This window comes from Mobula birostris, chromosome 17 (assembly GCF_030028105.1).
Source record: "Mobula birostris isolate sMobBir1 chromosome 17, sMobBir1.hap1, whole genome shotgun sequence".
NCBI classification, from domain to species: Eukaryota; Metazoa; Chordata; class Chondrichthyes; order Myliobatiformes; family Myliobatidae; genus Mobula; species Mobula birostris.
In genome coordinates, this window is record NC_092386.1 from 13,359,634 (window position 1) to 13,386,868 (window position 27,235).

Below are 27,235 nucleotides of genomic sequence, written 5' to 3' on the forward strand. Positions count from 1 at the left end.
GCACATTGTTACCCCAATCTCAATCACCACACCCGCTCACTTGGAGAGAGCTATCTCTACTCTGAGTTACAGCACTTCTTGCAACACCAGGTAGTTCAAAGTTCAAAGTATATTCATTATCAAAGATTGTCAAAAGTCGCTTCCACTGTGATTGGTTAGTTTAGAAACTACAACTGCTTTCCCCACAGATTAGTTGCCTGGTGTCCAGTTTCAAATATCCAGGGTATATCGAGAGCTCTCTTCCTTTGCTTAAGGCAAGAGGTGCACAGGACCATTGGGAAGGTATGTTCTGCACATGCTTTTAACTAAGTATATTTGTTGGATGTATGTTTGTTGAATATTCAGCTTTGTAATGTCTGCAACTTGCAGAACATGAATGATTGGTCGAATTTTTACTGTTTGTAAATAAAAGTAAAATACTTATTCACAGTCAGTGTTTTCTGTCTCACTTGTCTCAATCCACAAACCTGATTCAACTTTACAGGAAAGATAGCAGTGATGGTAGCCGAGTGGCTGGAGTTTCTGGGAGCAATTCGGAAGGTGCAGGATAGATAGATCTCAAACAAGTATTCTAAAAGCAAAATGACACAACCATGACTGTTAAGAGAAGTCAAAGCCAACATAAAATCAAAAGAAAGGGCATATATAATAGAGCAAAAATTCATGGGAAGTTGGAGGACTTAGTTGGAAAGGCACCTTAGTTTAGGTGCCTTCTATTAGTTGGAAAACTAATAGAAGACACCTAAAGAGCCATAAGGAGGGAAGAGATGAAATATGAAGATAAGGTAGCCAATAACATCAAAGAAGATACCAAAAGCTTTTTCAGATATATAAAGGGTAAAAGAGAGATGAGAGTTTATATTGGACTGCTGGAAAATAATGCTGGAGAAGTAGTGATGAGGAGACAAGGAAATGGTTGACAACCAAATAAGTATTTTGCTTCAGTCTTCACTGGAAGATATTAGCAGTATTGTGGAATTTCGAGAGTGTTGGGGCAGAAGTGAGTGCAGTTGCTATTATAGGGAGAAGGTGCTTGGGAAACTGAAAGGTCTGAAAAGTAAATTTTTTTTTCCCAAGTATAAAAAAAAAATAAAAGAGAGACGAGAGTGGATATGCGATTGCTAGAAAATGAATCCAGAGAAATAATAACGAGAGACAAGGAGATGGCAGATGAACGAAATGAGTATTTTGTATCAATTTTCACTGTGAAAGACACTAGCAGTGTGCCAAATGTTGAAGAATATGAAGGAAGAGAAGTGAAAGCAGTTACTATTACAAGGAAGAAGGTGCTGAAAAAGCTGAAAGACCAAAGGATACACAAGTCACCAGGACCAGATGAACTGCACCCTAGGTTCTGAAAGACGTTGCGGTCGAGATTGTGGAGGCATTAGTAATGATCCTCCAAAAATCATTGGACTCTGGCATGGTCCAGAGTACTGGAAAATTGCACATGTCACTCCACACTTTAAGAAAGGAGGAAGGCAACAGAAAGGAAATTATAGACCAGTTAGCCTGACCTCAGTTGTTTGGAAGATGTTGCAGTCAATTGGTAAGGGTGAGGATATGGAGTACTTGGTGACACAGAATGATAGGACAAAGTCAGCAGAGTTTCCTTAAGGCAGGGGTCCCCAACCTTTTTTGCAACGCGGACTGGTTTAATATTGACAATATTCTTGCGGACCGGCCGACCGGGGGGGTGGTAGGGCTGCCAACAGACAAGAGTAGCAGTCAAATATGTTGTGTTTACCCTGAGAAAAACTACCATGACCATGAAGCTGTGCAGGCACCAGTGCACAAGCGTGTACGTGCCGATTTTTTTCTACAAATCATTTTTGGTGATTCTGTTCGGGGGGGGGGGGGGTGTTAATCACGACCGGAATATCAGTGATAAGTGGCTAATACACTCAATTTCATTTCTAGAAGGGTTTATCTAACTAATTTAATATTAAACACACAGCGCATATTTTCTTCGCGTGAATATAGTGATAAGTCAATTATCAGGGGAGGACGGGGAGCTTGAAGTAAGTGTTGAACGAACTTCCAGTATAAGTGGTAGAGGCAGGTTCGATATTATCATTTAAAGAAAAATTGGGTAAGTATATGGACAGGAAAGGAATGGAGGGTTATGGGCTGAGTGCAGGTCGGTGGGACTAGGTGAGAGTAGCGTTCGGCATGGACCAGAAGGGCAGAGATCACCTGTTTCCATGCTGTAATTGTTATATGGTTATATAAGTCAATAGCATCATAACATTTTAAGTAACGTTTGGATATTAAACACACAGCACATGTTTTCCCCGTATGAACATATAAAATCATTGCAATGCAACAATACTGCTGTATCAGTGGGAGCCCTGGGCTGAATACTTGTTTTCCTGCAACGAGACGGTCCTATCGAGGGGTGATGGGAGACAGCGATACTCGAAGGGGGTTCCTTATGTCCAGACTATTCTGCAATTTAGTTTTCATTACATTCATTGCAGAGATATGTTGGAAATAGAAGCAACGTTTTCAGTGCTTTCGTGGCTATCTCAGGATATTTAGCCTTGACTTTGATCCAGAATGCCGGCAAAGATGTTATGGCAAACATACTTTTCAGCCCGTCGTCATTTGCAAGCTTGAGGAGTTGATCTTCTTCCCGCGCTGACATGGATGACGCGCGGGTCATGACCTCGCATGCGTTCAAGCTCAACAGTGCACGTGACAGGGAATGAGGAAATGTGCAGCTGACTCATATCGTTTCATATCACCAAATCATATCGTTTCCTCACGGCCCGGTAGCACATGCTTTGCGGCCCGGTGGTTGGGGACCACTACCTTAAGGGAACATCTTGCCTGATGAACCTATTGGAATTCCTTGAGGATATTACAAGCAGGATAGATAGAGGGGGTGCAGTAGATGCTGTATATTTGGACTTTCAGAAGACCTATAACATAGTGTCACACATGAGGCTCCTTACCAAGTTAAGAGTCCATGGTATTACAGGAAAGTTACTGGCATGGTTAGAGCATTGGAAGGAGGCAGCGAGTGGGAATGAAAGGATCCTTATCTGTTTGGCTGCCAGTAACTAGTAGTGTTCCGCAGGGGTCAGTGTTGGGACCAATTCTTTTTATGCTGTATATCAATAATTTAGATGATGGAATAGATGGATTTGTTGCCAAGTTTGCAGATGATATGAAGACTGGTGGATGGGCATGTAGTATTGAGGATACAGGTAGGCTGCAGAAGGACAGAGACAGATTAAGAGAATGGGCAAGAGAGTGACAAATGAAATACGATGTTGGAAAATGTATGGTCATATACTTTGCTGGTAGAAATAAATGAGCAGACTATTTTCTGAACCAGGAGAAAATCCTAAAATCTGAGATGCAAAGAGACTTCAGAGTCTTTGTGCAGAACACCTGAAATGTTAACTTACATCTACAGTCAGTGGTGAGGAAGGCAAATGCAATGTTAACATTCATTTCAAGAGGTCTAGAATACACGAGCAGGGATGTGATGCTGAGGCTTTATGAGGCGCTGGTGGGGTCTCTCTCACTTTGAGGTTTTGTGAACAGCTTTGGGCTCCTCATTTAAGAAAAGATGCGCTGGCATTGGTGAGGGTTCAGAGGAGGTTCACAAGGATGATTCCGGAAATGAAAGGGCTATTATATGAGGAACGTTTCATACCTCTGGGTCTGTACTTGCTGGAATTTAAAAGGATGAGGGGAAATCTCACTGAACCCTTTCGAATGTTGAAAGACATAGATAGAGTAGATCTGTAAATGATGTTTCCCACTGTGGGGGAAGTCCAGGACAACAGGACAGCCTCAGGATAGAGGAGTGTCCATTTAATACAGAGATGCGGAAAAATTTCCTTAGCCAGATCATTGCAAATTTGTGGAATTTGTTACCATAGACAGCTGTGGAGACCAGGTCATTGGGTATATTTACAGCAAAGCTTGATAGGTTCTTCATTGGACATGGCATCAAAAGTTACAGGGAGAAAGCCGAGGAGTGGGGCTGAGGAGTGGAAAAAAGGATCAGCCATGATTGAATGGTGGAGCAGACTCAGTGGGCCAAGTGGCTTAATTCTGCTCCTATGTCTTATGGTCTTAAATAAGTCACTTGGAACAGATGGACTACACCCCAGGGTTCTGAAAGAAGTTGCTGAAAAGATTGTGGGAGTATCAATAGATTCTGGCATAGTTCTGGAGGACTGGAAAATTGCAAATGTCATTCCTCTCTTGAATAAGAGAGGGAGGCAGAAGAAATGAAATTATATCCCAGTTAGCCTGACCTCAGTAGTTGGGGAGATGTTGGGAGTCAATTGTTAAGGATGTGGTTTTAGAGGTACATGACAAAATAGGCCAAAGTCTGCTTGGTTACCTCAATGGCAAATCTTGCCTAACAAATCTATTGCAAATTCATTGAGGAAATAACAAGTAGGATAGAAAAAGGAGAATCAGTAGAGTTTCTGTACTTAGATTTTCAGAAGACCTTTAACAAGGTGCCTTACATAAGGCTGCTTAGCAAGGTCAGAGCCCATGACTATTACAGGAAAGATTTTAGCATGAATAAAGCATTAGCTGATTGTCAGGAGGCAGAGCATGAGGATAAAGGGAGCCTTTTCTGATTGGTTGCTGGTGACTAGTGGTGTTCCACAGCGCTTGGTGTTGGGACTGTCTCGTCCATCAAAACTGCTCTCAACCGCATCTCTTCCAGTTCACACACGTCTGCTCTTACTCCATCCTCCTGCCACCGACCAGGGATAGGGTTCCTCTTGTCCTCACCAGCCTCTGCGTCCAGGACATAATTCTCCAAAACTTCCACCACTTCCAACAGTATCTCAACACCAAGCACGTCTTTCCCTCCCTGCCACTTTCTGCCTTCTGCAGGGATTGTTCCCCCCTCAACTCCCTTGTCCATTCATCCATCCCCACTGATCTCCCTCCTAGCACTTATCTTTGCACGTGGAAAAAGCGGTACACCTACCCATACACCATGTAGCTCACTATAATCCAGGGACCTAAATAGTCCTTCCATTTGAGGCAATACTTCACCTGTGAGACTGTTAGGGGTCATTTACTGTGTCCGGTGCTCCCAGTGTGGCCTCCTGTACATCAGTGAGACCAGACGTAGATTGGGAGACTGCTTCACCAAGCATCTACGCTCCATCTGCCAAAACATGTGGGATCTCACAGTGGCCATCCATTTTAATTTCACTTCCCATTCCCATTATGATATGTCCATCCATGGCCTCCTCCACTGTTGTGATGAGGCCACACTTAGGTTGGAGGAATAACACCTTATATTCCGTTTGGTTAGCCTCCAATCTGATGGCATGAACATCAATTTCTCAAACTTCTGGTAATGCCCCCCAACCCCCACCCCCTTCTCTATTTCCATTCCCTTTTCCCTGTCTCACTTTATCACCTCACCCACCCATCGCTCCCTCTGGTGCTCCTCCCCCTTTTTCTTTCTTCCATGGCTTTCTGTCTCTTTCACCAATCAACTTCCCAGCTCTTTGCTTCATTCCTTCCATCCCAGGTTTCAACTATCTCCCCTCCCCCCCACTTCTCTCACTCCTCCACCCACCTTTTAAATCTACTACTCAGCATTTTTTCTCCAGTACTGCCAAAGGGTTTCAGCCTGAAATATCAACTGTATTTTTTTTCATGGATGCTGCCTAGGCTGCTAAGTTCCTCCAGCATTTTGTTTGTGTTGCATTATTTTTTTTTACCAGATCTTATTTGTGAAGGCTAGTTGGCACTTCCCAATTCCACAATAGTCTGTTCAAATGAATCAAGAAGAGTGACTCTTATGAGATCTCCTTTCTGTCCAATGACATGAACCTTTCAATAACGCAGTTCTTCTTTCTTTTTGAATCTTTTTATTAATTTTTCCAAAACTATAAACAAACTAACAATGTTGGTACAAAGAGATTGGAATAATCTTATTGTTAATAAACATATACAGAAAAGATTTCAGATAACACAGGTATAAAAGACTTCCAAACTCATGATATAATTAATCATAAAGAAGAAATAAAAAGAAAAAAAAACAAAAGAAAAACCCCCCAAAAAAAGAAAAAAAAAACTAAATACTAAGCCCAAAAAAGCAAATGGAACAAAACAGGGCTAGACCAATATCTTAAATTGAACACGTTCAGTAATGTCGTCAACTCCGCTCCTCTATTCATATATTTTTTAATAAGAAGAATTCGGAAAGGCAAATTACATCATATGAAAATGTTGAATAAATGGTTTCCAAGCTTCTTCAAATTTAACCGAAGGATCAAAAATATCACTTCTAATTTTTTCTAAATTTAACCATAATATAGTTTGAGAAAGCCACTGGAATGTAGTAGGAGGATTGGTCTCCTTCCAGTTCAATAAAATAGATCTTCTGGCCACTAAAGTAACAACTGCAATCATCCGACAGGCTGAAGAAGACAAAGATCTATGTTCTACCATTGGCAATCGAAAAATTGCCGTAATAGGATGGGGTTGTAAGTCGAAACATAGAACTGTTTAATATCAAAAATATCTTTCCAATATTTTTCCATAAGAGGACAGGACCAAAACATATGTTAAAGAAGCCACCTCAGAGTGACATCTGTCACAAATCGGGTTTATATGGGAATAAAAATAGGCTAATTTATCTTTAGACATATAGGCTCTATGCACTACTTTAAATTGTATTAATGTATGTTTAGCACATATAGAGGAAGTACTGCCTAATTGAAAAATTTTACCCCATTTCCCTATAGGTACGCAAAGTTGAAATTTCCTTTCCCATTCATTTTTAATTTTATCAGATATACCTGGCTGTAATTTCATAATTATATCATAGATAGATGCTATTAATCCCTTCTGAAGAGGATTTAAACCTAAAATGTTATCGATAATATCAGTAGGGTATGAGGTCAGAAAGGTAGGCAACATAGTATTTAAAAAATTTCTTATTTGTAAATATCTAAAAAAATGGGATCTAGGCAAATCAAATTTCTTAGATAACTGTTCAAAAGACATGAAACAGTTATCCAGAAATAAATCATGAAAACATATTATACCTTTCATTTTCCATATCAAAAAGGCTTTGTCCATAACCAAGGGTTGAAAAACAAATTAGACATAATAGGGCTTGAGAATATAAATTTGTTCAAACCAAAAAATTTACAAAATTGAAACCATATTCACAATGTATGTTTAACTATTGGATTAACCATTTGTTTATTCAATTTAGATAGTGCAAAAGGAAGTGAAGTTCTTAAAATGGAAGCTAAAGAGAACCCTTGTACAGAGTAACCTTCAAGGTTTACCCATTATGGGCTTGGAGTTATGTTCCAATCTTGCGTCCAAAATATTAAATATCAAATATCAATTGCCGAATAATAAAATCTTAGGTTAGGCAGTGCTAAACCACCATCTTTCTTGGACTTCTGTAAATATTTTTTATTTAATCTGGTATTTTTGTTCTGTCATATATGAGAGGAAATTTTAGAATCAATAGTATCAAAGAAGGATTTAGGAATAAAAATTGATATTGTTTGAAATAAATATAAAAATTTAGGTAAAATAATCATTTTAATAGCATTAGTTCGGCCAATCAGTGATACAGACAGTGGGGACCACTTAGTAATCAGTTGTTTAACCTGATTAATTAACCGTAAAAGGTTGAAGTTGAATAGATCCTTATGTCTCTTAGTAATTTTAACTCCCAAATAAGTAAAATAGTAGTCACTCTGAATGGAGAACATCTATAAATGGGAACCTGCATATTTAATGGGAAAAGTTTGCTCTTACCTAGATTCAGTTTATAACCAGAAAAACTACTAAACTGAGCAAGCAAAGTTAATACTGCCGGAATAGATTTTCCCGGGTTAGGAATATATAATAGTAAATCATCTGCATATAGTGATAATTTATGAGTCTCATTTCCACGGGTGATGCCAGATATATTAGGGGAGTCACGAATAGCAATAGCTGGTGGTTCCAAGGCAATATCGAATAGTAGTGGACTAAGAGGGCAGCCCTGCCTAGTACCACGGAATAGATGAAAAAGGGGAGATCTTTGATTATTAGTAAATACCGAAGCCAAAGGAGCAAGACATATCCGTTTAATCCAAGATATAAATATTGGACTAAAATTAAATTTCTCAAGGGTGTTAAGTAAATATGTCCATTCAACTCTGTCAAAGGCTTTCTCAGCATCCAATAACACATTCTGGAATTCTGGGTGAACGAGTATAAACAATATTCATTAATCTCCTAATATTAAAAAACAGTAACGATTTTTAATAAATCTAGTCTGATCAGCAGAAATAATTCGAGGTAATACATTCTCCAATCTTATTGCCAATATTTTAGAAAAAATCTTAGAATCCACATTCAGCAAAGATATAGGCCTGTACGAAGCACATTCAGTAGGATCCTTATCTTTTTTGATAATTAGGGAAATAGAAGCTCGATAAAAAGATTGTGGTAATTTACCTATAGATACTGCATCCCTAAAAACTCTACATGGCCAAGGAATCAGTGTAGTAGAGAAAAATTTTAAAAATTCTACTGTATATCCGTCTGAGCCAGGTGTTTCACCTGAGTTCATCGAAAGAATAGCATTTTTTATTTCCTCTAGCATAATAGTTTTAAACGTTCATTAGATGATAATTTTGGAATATTCAATTTCTTTAAAAATTCATGCATTATAGTGGAGTCACCAGGAAATTCTGATTGATATAAGGAGGTATAAAATTCTTGAAAGGATTTATTTATCTCATCATGGTCAACCATCAAAGTGCCATCTTGTTTACGAATCTTAACAATCTGTCGCTTAACCGAGGCCGATTTCAATTGATCAGCCAATAGTTTCCCAGTTTTATCACCATGTATATAGAATTGACTCTTAGTTTTGGTTAACTGACTTTCAATCGAAGATGACAGTAATAGATTATGTTCAATAACGTAGTTCTTCCGTTTGAGTATTTCAATCCAGTCAATGTCTATGATCACTGATACAAGCTTATACCTATTTTCTATGATAGCCACCAAACCCAGCTGCAAACATGAGAAAGTCTGCAGATGCTGGAAATCAAAAACAACACACAAAGTGCTGGAGGAACTCATCAGGTTAGGCAGCATCTATGGAAAAGAGTAAACATGTCAAAGTTTCGGGCCGAGACCCTTCTTCAGGGCTGACTACAGCATCCTGTGACTCAGCCAAGAGGAATACGATCATGTTTTCATTACCATTTCAAGTCAAGTCACTTTTTATTGTCATTTCAACCACAACTGCTGGTACAGTACCCAGTAAAAACGGGACAACGTTTTTCAGGACCATGGTGCTACATGAAACAACACAAAAACTACACTGAACTATGTAAAAACAACACAAAAACTACACTAGACTACAAACCTACCGAGGACTGTATAAAGTTCACAAAACAGTGCAGGCATTACAATAAATAATAAACAAGACAATAGGCACAGTAGAGGGCAGTAGGTTGGTGTTAGTCCAGGCTCTGGGTATGGAGGAGTCTGATGGCTTGCGGGAAGAAACTGGTACGTAGTTTAGTCATGACAGCCCAAATGCTTCGGTGCCTTTTGCCAGATGGCAGGAGGGAGAAGAGCTTGTATGAGGGGTGCGTGGGGTACTTCATAATGCTGTTTGCTTTAAGGATGCAGCGTGTGGTGTAAACGTCAGTAATGGCGAGAAGAGCGACCTCGATGATCTTCTCAGCTGACCTCACTATCCGCTGCAGGGTCTTGCGATCCAAGATGGTGCAATTTCTGAACCAGGCAGTGATGCAGCTGCTCAGGATGCTCTCAGTACAACCTCTGTAGAATATGGTGACAATGGGGGGTGGGAGATGGACTTTTCTCAGCCTTCGCAGAAAGTAGAGACGCTGCTGGGCTTTCTTTGCTATGGAGCTGGTGTTGAAGGACCAGGTGAGATTCTCCGCCAGGTGAACACCAAGAAATTTGGTGCTCCTAACGATCTCTAAGGAGGAGTTGTCGACATTCAGCGGAGAGTGGTCGCTTTGTGTCCTCCTGAAGTCAACAACCATCTCTTTTCTTTTGTTCACATTCAGAGACAGGTTGTTGGCTCTGCACCAGTCCGTCAGCTGCTGCACCTCCTCTCTGTATGCTGACTCATCGTTCTTGCTGATGAGACCCACCACAGTCGTGTCATCGGCGAACTTGATGATGTGCTTCCAGCTGTGTGTTGCAGCACAGTCGTGGGTCAGCAGAGTGAACAGCAGTGGACTGAGCACACAGCCCAGTGTTTGTATCCTGATTGCAGCTTTGAATTGTGTCCCAAGTGAATTCTCCTCACACTCTTAAATGCAAATCTATTCCAGTGGCTATTCCTCAAATATTACATCGACTGTATTGAATAGTTTTACCAGTCTGCATACCAAGTGATGGCATAATATCCAAAGTGAAGAGGTCTGAAAGTTGTCTCTTTTGTCAGTATCTTTAGCAGAACCACTTACTCTTTGGTCTTCGGTTACATGTGATATATCTAACTGTATGTGATACATGCACAGAGACACAGTATTCTAACACTGGGAATCCATGAGGGACGTGGTTGGGAGAGCAGAGTCACCTCTTTCAGCCAAATTTTAAGAGATGGCTGTGAGGTATTATATCCAAGAAGAGAGTAACTCAGTTTTGACCCCAGCCTGCATAATGTCACATGAAATCAGGTCAATCACAGACTAGGCAACCTCCTTTTCACCCTCTGCCCTCCTCCATGATAAGCAGCACCGAGAATAGCATCCGCTGAAGATACACTCTGGGTGGTTTAGCACTACAGATGACTAAGTGTTTAAGTACACAACAGTAAGTCTAAGACTACAACAAGTGCTGAGTGAATCAACACTAGAGATATACATTTCTGACTTTATCCTCACCAATGTACTGTACCTGTTAAAAGTGCATTCCAAATATGCCAGTTTTGATAGAAATACCACATTGCCCTTGTGGAGAAAACATACTGATCTTACACAAAGTACTCTCCCTATAATGTTGTTCAAGATTATCACAGTAATTTGCAGAATCAGATAAATCAGATGTGTCCTCTTAAAACTTGGTGACCATAAGACACTGTACAAAGTTCAAAATAAATTTATTGTTCAAGTACAAATATATCAACATATACTTCCCTATGATTCATTTTCTTGCGGGCTTCACAGGAGATACAAAGAAATACAATAGAATCAATGAGAAACTACATTGAGACCATTAATTGTAGTAGAATTGTTTTCCTTGACCATCTATAATTTCACAACCCAGCATATCTCTCACCCTTTCATTACCATCAGTTAAACTGGCTCAGTGAGGAATGAAGAAGAGCCTACTCAGAAGGAATACCAAAACTCCAAAAACTGAGGGCCCAATGCAGCAAATATGCAACTTACCATTACATGCCAATCTAACTACAATATAAGTGTTTAACAGAGTTTTGTGATTCCACAACCAATTGCAGCTCTGCAGTCCCAAAACTTTCAGTCGTGAAGGATGTGCACTATAAAACATTTACAGGAGGAGGTGGAGGCTCCATCCAGGAGCCTCAGGTCTCACACCACCAGATCCAGGAGCAGCTTTTACCGCTCAACAATCAGGTTCCTGACAGTGTGGATAATTTTACTTACCTCAACTCTGAACTGATTCCACAACTTATGGACACACTTTCAAACACTCTACAACTCATTTTCTCAATATTTTTATTATTTATTTAGTATTTGCATTTTTTTCTTTTGCACATTAGTTGTTTGTCTTTGTGTAGTTTTTAAATTGATTCTATTGTTTCTTTCTATCTACTGTGAATGCCCGCAAGAAAATGAACCTCAGGGGTAGTGTATGATGACATATACATACATTGATAATGAATTTACTTTGAGTCACAGCTGATCTCAACACAATGACCAAAAGCCAAAGACAAGGTCAAAGCATTTGTGACCGTCTTTAAACAGAGGTGCCAAGTGGATGGATAATCTTAAGATTCATGCCATCACAAAAGGCACCCTTCAGATTCAGATTCATTTATTTATTCACATGTACCTTGAGTGAAATGCATTGGTTGCGTTAACAAACAACACAGCCCAAGGTTGTGCTGGGGACAGCTCACAAGAGCCGCCGCGCATTCTGGTATCAACACATTGTGCCCACAATGTTCAGCTGAACAACACAAGCAAGAAAACAACAAAGCAAGTCCTTTTCCTCTTTGCTTTCAACCTACAGTCCATGGCCCAGACTCACAGACATCAGGTGATACATTTCACTCCCTCTGATGTAAGGAAACAGCTACAAGCACTGTGTACTGCTGAAGACTAGTAAAGCAGCCATAGCTCTAACAAGTTGTTCCAATACAGTTACAACAAAAGCATCAATGTGACAACATGGGAAGTCTCCCTGTTATGTCCTGTCCATAAAAAGCAAGAAAAACTCAACCTGGCCATTTCCTGTCAATCATCAGCTATGTGACAGTCAGTGTTGTTGACAGTGCTGTCATGCCCCACTCAGTGTCAAATAACCTGCTTCCCAACACTCAATCTCAGTGTGTCAATGCCACACAGCTGCAGATATCACTGCCTGCATTCAAATAAGAACTAAAGAGCTGAATTCCTGAGATGTGATGACTGCAAATTCCCTCCACATCAAAGCATTATTTACCCAAGCATAAAATCAAGCAACAGTGGCCATATTGCTGAATGGGCATCTGGAATAACATGAAGGAAAGTGGTTGTGGTTGATAGATCAACCTCAACCCCAGGACATTGCTATGGGAGTTCCCCAAGATAGTGTTCTAAGCAGAAATACCTTCATCAATTACCTTCCTTCTATCATGAGAAGTGGTAATATCTGGTCATGGTTGCACTGAATTAAACTCCTTAGTAAATGAAGCAGCCCATAGCCAAATGCAGCAAAAACCTGATGACATCCAGATGCAAACTAGCAGTGGGCAGTAATAATTGTGCCACACAAATGACCATCCTCAAAAAAGAACAAACCACCAAACCAATTCAAAATCCTGGGGTTTACCTTTGACCAGAGACTCAGTCAGAGCAACAACAACATATATAACTACAAAGAAGGCTAAGGAATAAGATATCCGATTGCGTCGCATCTGATCTGGGCTGACATTTACGTGCTGGGCAGCACCCAATTAATTAGCTTGTTTATTTCAGCTTTTTTCTTAAAGATGTGCTGGGTGCATTCCGGCTACCGCTGCACCCAGCATCCTGGTATCGGTCCGCGGCCCGGAGGTTGGGGACCATTGACCTAGAGGAAACCCACACAGTCAATGTGAGAACGTACAAACTCCTTACAGATAGTGCAAACTGAAGTCCCATCAATTTCCTACACAACAGAAGCATTTTAAGGTGACATGGCAGAGCAGTGGTTAGCACAACTCTTTACTGTATCAGCGACCAGGACCCAATTCCCGTCGCTGTCTGTAAGGAGTTTGTACGTTCTCCCCATGACCATGTGGATTTCCTCCAGGTGCTCTGGTTTCCTGTCACAGTCCAAAAGCATACCAGTTGGTAGGTTAATTGGTCATTGTAAATGATCCTATGATTAGGCTAGGACTAAATGCGTGAGTTGCTGGGCAATGCAGCTTAAAGGAAGGGCCTTTGAGCTGTATCCAAATAAATAAATAAAATTTATAGTGGCAGTTAACATACGACCAACACATATTTGGAAGTGAAAGGAAACTGGACAACCATAGAAGAAAGTCATGTAGTCAGAGAGAACATACAAAATGCACACTGAGTAGTGCCTGAGGACAGATCTGAATCTGGGTTTTTAGAGTCCGGAAGCAAACACTCCACTAGTAGCAGCACTGTGCCAGCTGTACTAACTGTGCCTCTCGAGAAGGAATACAATAGTACACCTGGTAGAACCACAGTGACACTGTCAGGGCAGAGAATCCCATTTAACACATGATATCAGTCAACTCCCTCCATCAAACCAGAATCTCAACCCTAACGCCACAACAAACGACACCTAAACTGCAGTTATTCACTAAAGACAGTTTTGACAGATGCTATTACAGTCCAGACTTCTATGAGGGTAGTAAGCACTTCGAAATACCGCCACCATAATGTTTTCCTCTGTCAAATACCATATTAATTTATAAATATATTATTGTTCCTCATTATCACTAGGTCTAAATTAGGGATGGAATACTGTTTTGAGAGTGTGAGACCAAATTGGGGATATTTTTCTAAAATCTCACACACCCTGGTAATTTTGTGCATAGATCGTTAATTAAATTAGTAACAATAATTATGGATTTTTAAAGGAAAAATAACATGTATTCATTGTTTCACTATCACAAAAGTATAACAGAGATTGCAATAAATGAAGTGTTTTAGAAAACCTGTTCAAGAATTATTAATACTAATCTTTTAAAAAGATCATTTAAAAAAACATTTTGGAATAGTAAACATTCACTATCCAAATACTGATGTGCATACCAGATCTGCGAAGGCATCAAAGGTAATGGGGAAATGGCAGGAGAACGGGGTTGAGGGGAAAAATGAATCAGTCATGATCAAATGACGGAGTAGTCTTGTTGAGTTGAATAGCCTAATTCTGCTCTTATGTCTTATGGATATCAAAACGCATCATCCGACATCACGTGTTCTTGCAACCATCTAACTGATGCCAAGCCAGCATGAAAAATTTCCTAAGAAAACATCTCACTGCTCTCGGGTTGTGAAAAATTATTCGCTGCTTTATTTGGCAGTAAAGAGAATCATTATGTATCTTGTTATTGGGAGCCACGGTAACGTAGCAGTTAGTGCGACGCTATTACAGCTCGGGGCATTCTGAAGTTCAGAGTTCAATTCTGGCCGTGTTTTGTAAGAAGTACCTGTACATCCTCCCTGCGGAATGCATGGGTTTTCTCTGAGTGTTTTGGATCTCCCCTACAGTCTAAAGACCCATCGGGTAGGCTAACGGGTCATTATAAATTGTCCCTTGATTAGATTAGGGTTTAACTGTGTTGTGGGGATGCTGGGATGGTGTGGCTTAAAGGGCCAGAAGGACCTACTCCACACTGTATCCCTAAATAAATAAATATTGCAGATGGGGTTTAAAGAATTGAGGGACAGAACTACATTCTGCATGCCAACAAAATATTTGCGTGTGCCACTTTGGACACACACTCCATGGGTTCGTCACCCCTGGAAAATTCTGCAGCTTCCTACTCAATGTAAATGCTTTCACTAAAAAAGACTGCAGCCATTGAAGGTGTTCACAACTAAATTTTCAATGGCAATTGGAGCCTGACAGTAAATGCTGATATTTCACCCTACTAAATGAATAAAAATATTATTTCAATCTAATCTATGTATTAGATATATCCTGGATACTTTGATAAAAAAAAGGGAGGGAGAGATTTTAATAATTTGAATAATTCATAGAAGCAAATGGTTGTAAAACAAGGAATTAGTTGGTGGAAATCTGCAAGTTTCTTTGAAAAACGCTGGAAATCACAAAACAGAAAACCTAAAAAAAAGCTCAGCAGGTCAAGCAGCATCTATTGAAAGTAGAGTTAGTACTTCAGGTTAACTCTTTTATCAGAACAAGGAAAGAGAGGAAGAGAGGTAGTTTTAAGTTGCAGAGAAGAAAGGACACAGTAGGTGGGAAATGAGAAAACAGAAGGTACATCTCAGATAGGGTGAGGCCTGAGGTTACACAGGCCATACGATTAATAAGGGTAATGAGAGAAACAAGAGAGCGACAAAAAAAAAAATAAGAGGCATATAAAACTATAAAGCAGATGGCCGTGTTGCTGAATTCTAATATCAAAAAGAAGATGCAGACAGTATCTAGCAAAACAAGTAGTGTCTTTTAGGATAAGAAAATAAGAATTAATAATACTGATGGAATAACCAATCAGGACAGCTGATTGGTTCTCCTACAAAAGGAAAGGCTCATCATTCACAATCACTGAATCTACTATCGAGTCCCAAAGGCAGCACCGGTGTTGAGATGGAAAATGAGATGCTGATGCTCAGGCTTGTATTGGGCTTCATTAGAACAGTGTAGGAAGTGTTGGAAGCCACAGACAGAGAAGTCAGAGGAGAAGTGAAATGGAGAATTAAAGTGACAAGCCACTTGTAAACTAAATGGAGATGTCCTTCATTAATCCTAATGAAATGTTTCGTCCCAAAACGTTGACTGATTATTCTTCTCCAAAGATAATACCAGTGAAATACTACTAAAATAATTATGATAATATATATGATTAGTTAGAGTGCAGGAAGACAGAGAGCCTAAGATTGTCAAGACAACTTCCCTAAGTGTCAGCGAAACAAAAGGACTGGTCACTGACTTCAGGAAAAGTGGGGCAGATGGAGGCTGGCAGTGAGGAAGAGCTCAGTGCATATGCTCCTGTTTACATCGAAAATCAAGAGGTTGAGTGTTGACAGTTTCAAATTCCTAGGAGTGAACATCACCAATAGTCTGCCCTTGTCTCACCAAGGCCAAGAAAGCTCACCAGTGCTTCTACGTCCTCAGAAGATGAAAGAAATATGACATATCTTCTCTGACCCTCACCAATTTTTAAATGAATACATCACAGCTTGGCACAGCAACAGCTCTGCCCATGACTTCGAGAAACTGCAGGGTTGTGGATACAGCTCAGCACATCACGAAAAACCAGCCTCCCGTCCATAGACTCTGTCTACACTTTTAGCTGCCTCAGTAAAGCAGCCAGTATAATCAAAGATCCTACCCACTTGTACATTCCCCCCCGCTCCCACCATAGGCCAGAGATAAACCTAAAAGCATATACAATCAGGCAACAACAGCATCAGGGCCTGGTATGGAAACACCAAAGTCCGTGAACAGAAAAAAATATTGCAAACGCAGTGGATATGGGCCAGTCCATCTTGGATAAAACCCTCCCCACCATTAAGCACATCTGCACGGAGCACTGTCACAGGAAAGCGGCATCCATCATCAGGGACCCCCATCACTCAGGTCATGTTCTCTTCTTTCTGCAGCCATCACCAAGGTGGTACAGGAGCCTCAAGAATCATACCACTAAGCTCAGGAACAGTTATAATCCCTCAACCATCAGGCTCCTGAGCCAGAAAAAATAACTTCATTTGCCTCATCACTGAACTGTTGCCACAACCTATGGACTTACTTTCAAGGACTTTTCATCTCATATTCCCAGTATTTATTGCTTATTTATTACTATTACTTCTTTTTCTATTTGCACGCTTTGTCTTTTCCACACTGGCTGTCTGCCTTGTTGGTGTAGTCTTTCATTGCTTCTATTATGGTTATTGGATTTAGAGTATGCCCACAAGAAAATGAATCTCAGGATTGTATGTGGTGACATACGGTATATGGACTTTGATAATAAATTTACTTTGAACTTTTAAATTCTTTGTACTTAAGTTCACGTTAATCCCAGTTTGAAAAGGCCATTCAATTTTCACAGGTGTATTTAAAATAACAACCATGGCCACTCGTGACCTATTGCAGTTTATGATCAACGTGTTCCAAACCAGCAGCGCAACAACTAACCACACATGTATAGTCCAATTTGAAATCTCTGATTTCGACACACAGAAGATTTTCATTCTATCAGAAATGCAGAGATCCTAATCCAGTCCCAAAGGCAAAAGGATTAGCTTTCCTCCAGGCTGCCACAAAAATTAAGCTTGCACATGCTTAATTTAAAGCTGAAATGTCAGACGTATTTCAGCTTTTCATTTTATCCATTAAATGTCATGACTCTTTTAATCCAGAATCATGATCTGCTGCCTTTTCACTGCAGTAGTAGTAGTTAAAATGTGACTTTAGTTTTTATAGAGTCATAGAATATTACAGCACAGAAATAGGCCCTTCAGCCTATCTAATCCATGTCAAAGTATTAATCAACCTAGTCCTATCAACCGGCACCTGGACCATAGCCCTCCATATCTCTACCATCCAGGTAACCATCCAAATTTCTCATAAATGTTGCAATCAAACCCAAATCCATCACTTCTGCTGGCAGTTCATGTCACACCCTCACCACCCTCTCCCCCTCATGCTCCTCTTAAACATTTTACCTTTCTTAATCCATGATCTCTAGTTTCAGTCTCACCCAACCTCAATGGAAAAAAGACCCCTATTTATACACCTCACAATACCTCTATCAAATCTCCCTTCATTCTCCTACACTCCAGTAAATAAAGTCCTAACCTATTCAACCTTTCCCTATGATTCAAGTCCTCAAGTCCTGGCAACAACCTTGTAAATTTTCTCTGCACTCTTTCAATCTTGTTGATATATTTTCTGTGGGTAAATGACCAGAACTGGACACAATACTCCAAATTTGGTCTCACCAATGTCTTATACAACTTCAACATAACATTCCAACTCCTGTCCTGAATACTTTGATCTATGATGGCCAATGTACCAAATGTTCTCATTACAACATTATCTACCTGTAAAACCACTTTCAAGGAATGATGGATCTGTATTGCCAGATACCTTTGTTCTACCTCAATCCTCAGTGACCTATGCTCACTATGCAAATTTTACCCTGGTTTGTCTTCCCAAAATGTAACTCTCCACATTTGTCTGCATTAAGTTCCATCTGTCATTTTTAGCCCATTTTTCCAGCTAGTCCAGATCCTGCTGCGAGTTTTGATAGCCTTCCACACTGTCCACAATACCCCCAACCTTGGTGTCATCCACAAATTTGCTGATCCAGTTTATGACATTACCATCCAGATTGATATAGATAACAAAGAACAACATACCCAACACCAAACCCTGAGGCATACCACTTGTTGCAGGCATCCATAGAGAGATTCATACAGCAATCATCTACTACCACTCTCTGGCTCCTCTCACAAAGCCAATCTCTAATCCAATTTACTACCACATCTTGAATGCCAAATGAAAGAACCTTTTTGACCAACCTCCCATGTGGGACATTGTCAATAGCCTTTCTAAAGTCCTTGTAGACAACATCCACTGTCCTGCCTTCATCCATTTTCCTGGTAACTTCCTGGAAGAGCTCTATAAAACTGGTTAGACACTCCCTGTCTATCCAAATACTTATATCTCTGGTTCCTTGGAATACCTTCCAATAATTTACCCAGTACTGATATCCAACTCACTGACCTATAACTTCCCAGCTTATATTTAGACAATTTCTTAAACAATGGAACAGCATTAGCTATCCTCCAATCCTCTGGCACCTCACCCCATGCTAAGGATGTACTAAATATCTCTGCTAGGGCCCTTGCAATTTCTGCACTTGCCTCTCACGAGGTGCAGTGGGACACCTTGTGAGGCCCTGAAGGTTTGTCTATCCCAATTTGCTCCAAAACAGCAAACATCTCCTTCTCTATAATGTATATACACTTCATATTTCCCTGCTGTTTTGCCTCACTTCTACTGACTGTGTCAGCCTCCCAAGTAAATGCAGATTTTTTTTAAAAATCCATTTAAGATCTCCATCTCTTTTGGCTCCATGCATATACGACCATTCTAATCTTCCAAAGGACCAATTTTGCCCCTTGCAATCCTTTGCTCTCAGTATATCTATAGAAGTCCTTGAGATTCTCCTTCACCTTGTCTACGTGAGCAACATCATGCCTTCTTTTAGCCTTTCTGAATTCCTTTTTAAGTGTTCTCTTGCATTTCTTATACTCCTCAAGAACCTCATTTGCTCTTTCCTGCCTTTATCAGCTATGCAGCTCCTTTTTCTTAACCAGGGCCTCAATATCTCTCAAAATCCAAGGTTCCCTAAACCTGTTATTCTTGCCTTTTACTCTGACAGGAACATACAGATTCTGTATTCTCAAAATTTCACTTTTGAAAGACTCCCACCTACTAAGCACACCATTGCCAGAAAATAATCTGTTCCAGTCTACACTTGCCAGATGCTTTCTGATAACATCGAAATTGGCCTTTCTCCATTTTAAAATCTCAACCTGAAGACCAGACCTATCCTTTTCCATAATTACCTTCAAACAAATGAGATTATGATCACTAGTTGCAAAGTATTCCCCTACACAAACTTCTGTCACCCGCCCTGTCTCATTCCCTTGTAGGAGATCTAGTATTGCACCCTCTCTAGTTGGGATCTCTATGTATTGATTAAGGAAATTTTCCTAAACATATTTGATAAACTCTATCCCATCCAGCTCTTTTGCGATATGAGAATCCCAATCAACATGTAAAAAGTTAAAATCACCTACTATCAGAACCTTAGGTTTCTTGCAACAATCTACAATCTCACTACAAATTTGCTCCTCTAAATCCCACTGACTATTAGGTGGTCTATAATATAATCCCATTAACATGGTCATCCCATTCTTATACCTCAGATCCACACATACAGCTTCAGTAGACGAGCTCTCCACTCTGTCCTACCTGCCATGACATTTTCCCTGACTAGTAATGCCACCCACCCCCTTTAATCCATCTCGTTCTACCACATCTAAAACAACAAAACCCGGGATCATTGTGCTATCCTCCTGCAACCAATTCGCACTAATTCCATGTATTGATCCATGCCCTTAACTCATCCCCCTTTCCTACAATACTCCTTGCATTTAAATAAATGCAATTTATTTTAAATACATTTTAAATATATCTAAATATATTTAATAATTAATTTTAAATATATTTTTAAAATTACAATAAATTCTTAAGAACCTTAATAAAAATAGAACTTGCATATGAATAATCAAATGAACTATTCCCTGAAATGACATGCAAATTGTGCAAAGGAAAAGAGTTTATTAAAGAGAGCAGTTGTTATAGTGTAGAAAATCTGATGTACACCACCATTACTTAAAAAAAGTTTGTTGGCCAACATGTATACATTGTTTGGTTGACAATGCACGCATTGAGCGTTTTCTGAAATCCAAGCAGAATCACATTTTATGTGACATAATTTTAAGGTGATTGGAAGAAAGTACAGGGACTGTCAGAGCTAAGTTCTTTTCACAGAGACTGGTGGGTGCATAGAAGATTATGCTGGGGTTGTGTTAGAAGCAGATACATTAGGGACATTTCAGAGACTCTTAAATAGGAACATGGATGATGGAAAAACTGGGGGGCTATGTAGGAGGAAAAGGTTAGATTGCCCTTAGAATAGGTTAAATGTTGGCGCCATATTGTGGCCCAAAGGCCCTTAATGTGCTGTAATGTTCTATGTTTTATGCTCTATGTGTTTACATTATAAATGTAAATCACAAAAACAAAATCAAGGTTAATATGCAAGGTTAATTAAAATAAATCACAAAGTACTTTAATACCCAGTTCTGTCCTTTTTATCCCAGCATTGCTGGTTGGATCTTATTAAGTATTATTAAATTAACTTACCACCACCATGAATGTAGGAAGCCTGGTGGTTCTCCTAATGTAATATTTTTCTCCCATCGTATCTAAAAAAATAAATTGAAATATCATTATATCTATGTATATTTTTTAAATGACAATACACACAGCCACCCTATGTTCCTTGATCTTAAGCATATGGCATTATTACAAATTTACGAGTTAAACCTGGTATACTGTAAATTCACAGCTATTCTTCAAAATAACAATGTATTCAGTAAACTATTAGCGCACTTTGGATTTTTAACACTGACCTTTCAGATACCATTTTAAAGTTATCTCTGAAAATAACTAAATTTAAATCCCCTCCCCCTCCCGATCCAGTAAGTAACAAAATTTGAAATAGTACTTAAAAGGTATAGGGAATCTAAAATGATTTAGGAACAAAGTTCAGTGAAGTGGTGACCACACGTTACTTCAAAGTTCTTCAGTTATCTATCTTAACACCAGTAACCTTATTTATTTTCATAATTTTAAGTATATTATGTGTTTAAAAAGTACACAAGCTGAAAGTACCATTTAAGACACTTTTTACTGAGTTTATAACTAAAATAGAATCTGAAAGTTCACAAGTCTTGTAAACGTAACTTTGCTGGATCAAATAACGACAGCACAAAAAGATCGTTACTTATCTTTTCACCCGTTTATTTCTTCAAGCTCAGCCAGCAAGTGAACTTGGACCTGACATCAGGGAGAGACCCTTTCTCATCTCCCCGGCGGTTCTACAAGTTCACTGCCTGATGTCAGAATTGTCAGAAGTTATAAGGCCACCGATACAAAAGAACAATCAGTTTGATAACCATTCCGGTCAAGTCAATGGACTATTGATACAGAGAACAATCAGTTTGATAACTATTCCGGTCAAGTCAATGGACTATTGATACAAAAGTACAATCAATTTGTTAAACACTCCAGCCACCTTAATTAAAGAAAAGAATGCCCTATCTGGTTTGCTGAAGCCACAACTTAATTACAAAGATAAGAACATCCGTCAAATTTATGCTTTAATTAAGAGAGGAATGTTCTGTCTAATTTCCATCAGGTACTACTTTTTTTCCAAAATCAAAAGGTGTGAAAAGCCTAGAGACATCTTATGTGGATCTGGGCGAACTTGAATCATCTTGCTCCAAAGAAGGCAGCTGTGAGACATTATTCAAACACACTGCAGTCACAGACGTAGTCAGTACTTAATTCATTGTTTACAGGGATCTGAGAATCCCCCATTCCCTTAAACTTTATCAGTCTGAGAATCCACAATCTAGAGAAATATAAAAACAGGACATTTAGACAATGGCTCACCTCTGATAAAAATGTTTGTGCTGATTTTTGTGCTCCTACGTGGAGTAGATACTCGTATACATACAGTGCTAACCTGCAAGACAAACAAATTAATTAACTTTATCACACAATCAAAAATAATTCTTAAGCCAAGTTAAAAATGTTCACACTTCACAAATCACAAATTCCAACTATCTAATTCATGGCAATAAATTAAATTTGCAACACAAAATATTTATAGCTTTTTTATTTTTCAATATACAAAATATAAATTAAACTTAACATGGTACTATTTACAGTGCTGAAATTTGCTGTAATATTGAGTTTTCCTGTAGCTAATGGACACAATTTACAAAGGTGAACATGTATTTTAACTCTTTAATTTAATGCTGATTAAATTTTACATCCATTTACTACTTTTTACATATAAAATAAAAGCAAAAATTGAGTAATAAATAGAGAGATAAAAAAGAAATTACAACACCAGGCACACTGATTAGGAAAAAAATAACACTAGTCAACCAAGTGAAACATTTCAAACTAAATTTGTCCATAGCATAGCATATTGTACTCAGAAAAGTCCATGGTTAGCTGTGGATTTTGGTGTTGGTGTTTTCTCATTATTGGAAACCAGTTGCAAAAATTATTTATTTTTGAGATATAACATGGCACAGACCCTTCTGTCCCAACGAGCTGCACTGCCCAGTAACCCACCCATTTTAACACTAGGAACATAGAAAACCTACAGCACAATACAAGCCTTTCAGCCCACAAAGCTGTGCCAAACATATCTTTACCTTAGAAATTACCTAGGGTTACCCACAGCCCTCAATTTTTCTAAGCTCCGTGTACCTATCCAAAAGTCTCTTAAAAGACCCTATCATTTCCACCTCTACCACTTTGCTGGCAGCCGATTCCACGCACTCACCACTCTGAGAAACTAAACTTACCTCTGACATCTCCTCTGTACCTAATTCCAAGCACTTTAAAACAGTGCCCTCTTGTGCTAGCCATTTCAGCCCTGGGAAAAAGCCTCTGACTATCCACACGACCAATACCTCTCATCACCTTATACACCTCCATCAGGTCACCTCTCATCCTCCGTCGCTCCAAGGAGAAAAGGCCGAGTTCACTCAACCTATTCTCATGAGGCATGCTCTCCAATCCAGAAAATATCCTTGTAAATCTCCTCTGCACCCTTCCTATGATTTCCACATCCTTCCTGTAGTGAGGCCACCAGAACTGAGCACAGTACTCTAAGTGGGGTCTGACCAGGATCCTGTATAGCTGCAACATTACCTCTCGGCTCTTAAACTCAACACCACGACTGATGAAGGCCAATGCAGCATTTGCTTTCTTAACCACAGAGTCAACCTGCACAGCAGCTTTGAGTGCCCTATGGACTCGGACCCCAAGATCCCTCTGATCTTCCACACTCCCAAGAGTCTTGCCACTAATACTGTATTAACACTAGCCTAATCATACGACAATTTACAATGACTAACCAGTCATTACAACTTACTAACCAGTACATCTTTGGACTATGGGAGAAAACTGAAGTAACTGGAGGAAATCCTTGTGGATATGGAGAGGACATAAAAACTCCTTACAGTCAGCAGCAGAATTGAACTCTAAACCCCGGAATGTCCTGAGCTGTAATAACACTATGCTACCATGGTACCCAAAATTACATTGCTACAACTGTATGGTAAGTACCCGTCAACTTTATTTGATTGTGGTGCCTAAAATATGAAAACGACCTTCACAATCATATGTAGTTTGAAAATATCATGAATTCAGTGGATACAACTGCTATTCAAAGGGAAGAATGAATAGAGAATGCCTGTTCAGTTACTAACCTCTGATATGTAGTTACCACAAATAGACACTGAACTCAATTCAGGATCTATTTGTAGTAAAGAGTAAAGGATAAATGACATGGGATAATATATCAAATGTTGATCAGACAAACCAATCCTGCAATGTTTATTTCATTTTGACCACTACAAAAGATGCAAAATCTGGTTGTCCAAGAGCCAGCAAACACACGAAACAAGAAACATAAAACAAACGTGGATGCACTCTTCTTACTCGTAGCATGGATGTCCTTTAATCAGGACTCCATGCTGTATTGCAACCGGTAGACAATCAAGTCCCAGCTCTTGGGAAATTTTATTATGATTGTGAAGACCATATAGCCACTTTAATTTACGCATTCATAGAGGTACTAACTTCCCCAAAGACTAGCACCTCACTGTTTCAAATGATTCCAGTTTTCTTAGTTGACCCCTTGAGGGTTATTATCTATTGTTTACAGTTTAAAGTAAAGTTATCGTCAAAGTACTTATATGTCACCGTATATTATCCTGAGATTCATTTTCTTGCAGGCATTCACAGTAGAACAAAGAAATACAATAGAAACAATGAAAAAGTCCAAAGACTGACAGACAACAAACTGTGCAAATACAGAAAGAAAAAACAATAACCAAACAATACTGAGAACGCAAGGTTGTAGAATCCTAAAGGTGAGTCCGTAGATGGTGTTCAGCGATTAGATCAGTATAAATGTGAATGAAGCTATCCCGCTGGTTCAGGAACCTACCTGTTGAAGGGTAGCAACTAATATTGCAGTTATTATTATAACAGTAGATTCCAGTTAATTGGCTCATTGGTTAATCAGGGTAATCATTTATTTAGAGCAACTCTTAAAAAACAAACACTAATCGAGGAAATAGCCAGGATTTGACCACATGTCCAAAAGACCATAAGATACAGGAACAGGATTAGGCCTTCTGGCCCATTGAGGATGCCGTGCCATTTCACCATGGCTGATCCAATTTCCCTCTCAGCCCCAATCTCCTGCCTTCTCCCTATATCCCTTCATGCCCTAACCAATCAAGAATCTATCAAATTCTGCCTTAAATATACATGAAGATTTGGCCTCCACAGCTGCCTGAGGCAACGAATTCCACAAATTCACCATCCTCTAGCTAAAGAAATTCCTCCTTATCTCCGTTCCAAAAGGACACCCATCTATTCTGAGGCTGTGCGCTCTGGTCCTAGACTCACCATCGTAGAAAAGATCCCTTCCACATCCACTTAGTCGAGGCCTTTCAAAGGTCACTCCTTATTCTTCTTAATTCCTGTGACTACAAGTACAATACCAACACACGTTCTTCATATGACATGCCATTCAATCCTGGAATCATTTTCATGAACCTTTGAACCTTCTCCAGTGTCAGCACACCCTTTCCAAGATAAGGGGCCCACAACTGCTCACAATACTACAAGTCAGACCTCACCAGCGCCTATAAAGCCTTAACATTACATCCTTGCTTTTTACTCTAGTGTTTTTGAAATGAATTCTAACATCGCATTTGCCTTCCTCACCACTGATTCAACCTGCAAATTAACCTTTAGGAAATCCTGCACAAGGAATCCCAAGTCCCTTTGCACCTCATTTTTTTGTATTTTCTCTCCATTTAGAAATTAGCCTAAATGAACTCCTGCCTCAGCAAGGACCTGGACCCACTGCAATATGCCTATTGCCATAATAGGTCAATGGCAGACACAATCTCAATGGCTCTCCACAGGGCTTTAGACCACCTGGAACACACAAATAGCTATATTAGCATGCCGTTCATCGACTACTGCTCAGCATTTAATACCATCATTCCCACAATACTGATTGAGAAATTGCAGAACCTGGGCCTCTGTACCTCCCTCTGCAATTGGATCCTCGACTTCCTAACCGGAAGACCACAATCTGTGTGGATTGGTGATAACATATCCTTCTTGCTGACAATCAACACTGGCACAGCTCAACAGAGTGTGCTTAGCCCACTGCTCTACTCTCTATATACACATGACTGTGTGGCTAGGCACAGCTCAAATACCATCTATAAATTTGTTGACGATACAACCACTGATGGTAGAATCTCAGGTGGTGACAAGAGGGCGTACAGGAGTGAGATATACCAACTAATGGAGTGGTGCTGCAGCAACAACCTAGCACTCAAGGCCAGTAAGATGAAAGGGCTGATTGTGGACTTCAGGAAGGGCAAGACGAAGGAACACCTCTGAGGGATCAGAAGTGGAGAGAGTGAGCAGCTTCAAGTTTCTGGGTGTCAAGATCTCTGTGCGGATCTAATCTGGTCCCAACATATCGATGTAGTTATAAAGAAGGCAAGACAGTGGCTATACTTCATTAGGAGTTTGACGAAATTTGGCATGTTAACAAGAATACTCAAAAACTTCTATAGTTGTACCGTGGAGAGCATTCTGACAGGCTGCATCACTGTCTGGTATGGGGGGTGGGAGAGAGAACTACTGCCCAGGACTGGAAGGAGCTGCAGAGAGTTGTAAATCTAGTCGACTCCATCTTGGATACTAGCCTACAAAGTACCCAGGACATCTTCAGGGAGCGGTATTTCAGAAAGGCAGCATCCATTATTAAGGACCTCCAGCACCCAGGACATGCCCTTTTCTCACTGTTACCAAATGGTAGGAGGTACAGAAGCCTGAAGGCACACACTCAGCGATTCAGGAACAGCTTCTTCCCCTCGGCCATCCGATTCCAAAACGGACACTGAATCCTTGG

The 27,235-nt window shown here is 39.7% G+C and overlaps 1 protein-coding gene across 5 annotated transcripts in view; it reads right to left on the bottom strand.

The window, feature by feature from the left end:
• Window positions 1–27,235, bottom strand: part of ssbp2b (single stranded DNA binding protein 2b) — a 324,475-nt gene that overhangs the window by 237,024 nt on the left and 60,216 nt on the right. For all 5 annotated transcript variants that reach the window (XM_072281282.1, XM_072281281.1, XM_072281279.1 and 2 more), the window contains exons 2-3: window positions 22,657–22,729; window positions 21,343–21,404 (exon numbers count right to left, since the gene is read on the bottom strand). In XM_072281282.1, the coding sequence (XP_072137383.1) occupies window positions 21,343–21,404; window positions 22,657–22,729 (135 nt within the window). The remainder of the gene's footprint in view (window positions 1–21,342; window positions 21,405–22,656; window positions 22,730–27,235) is intronic.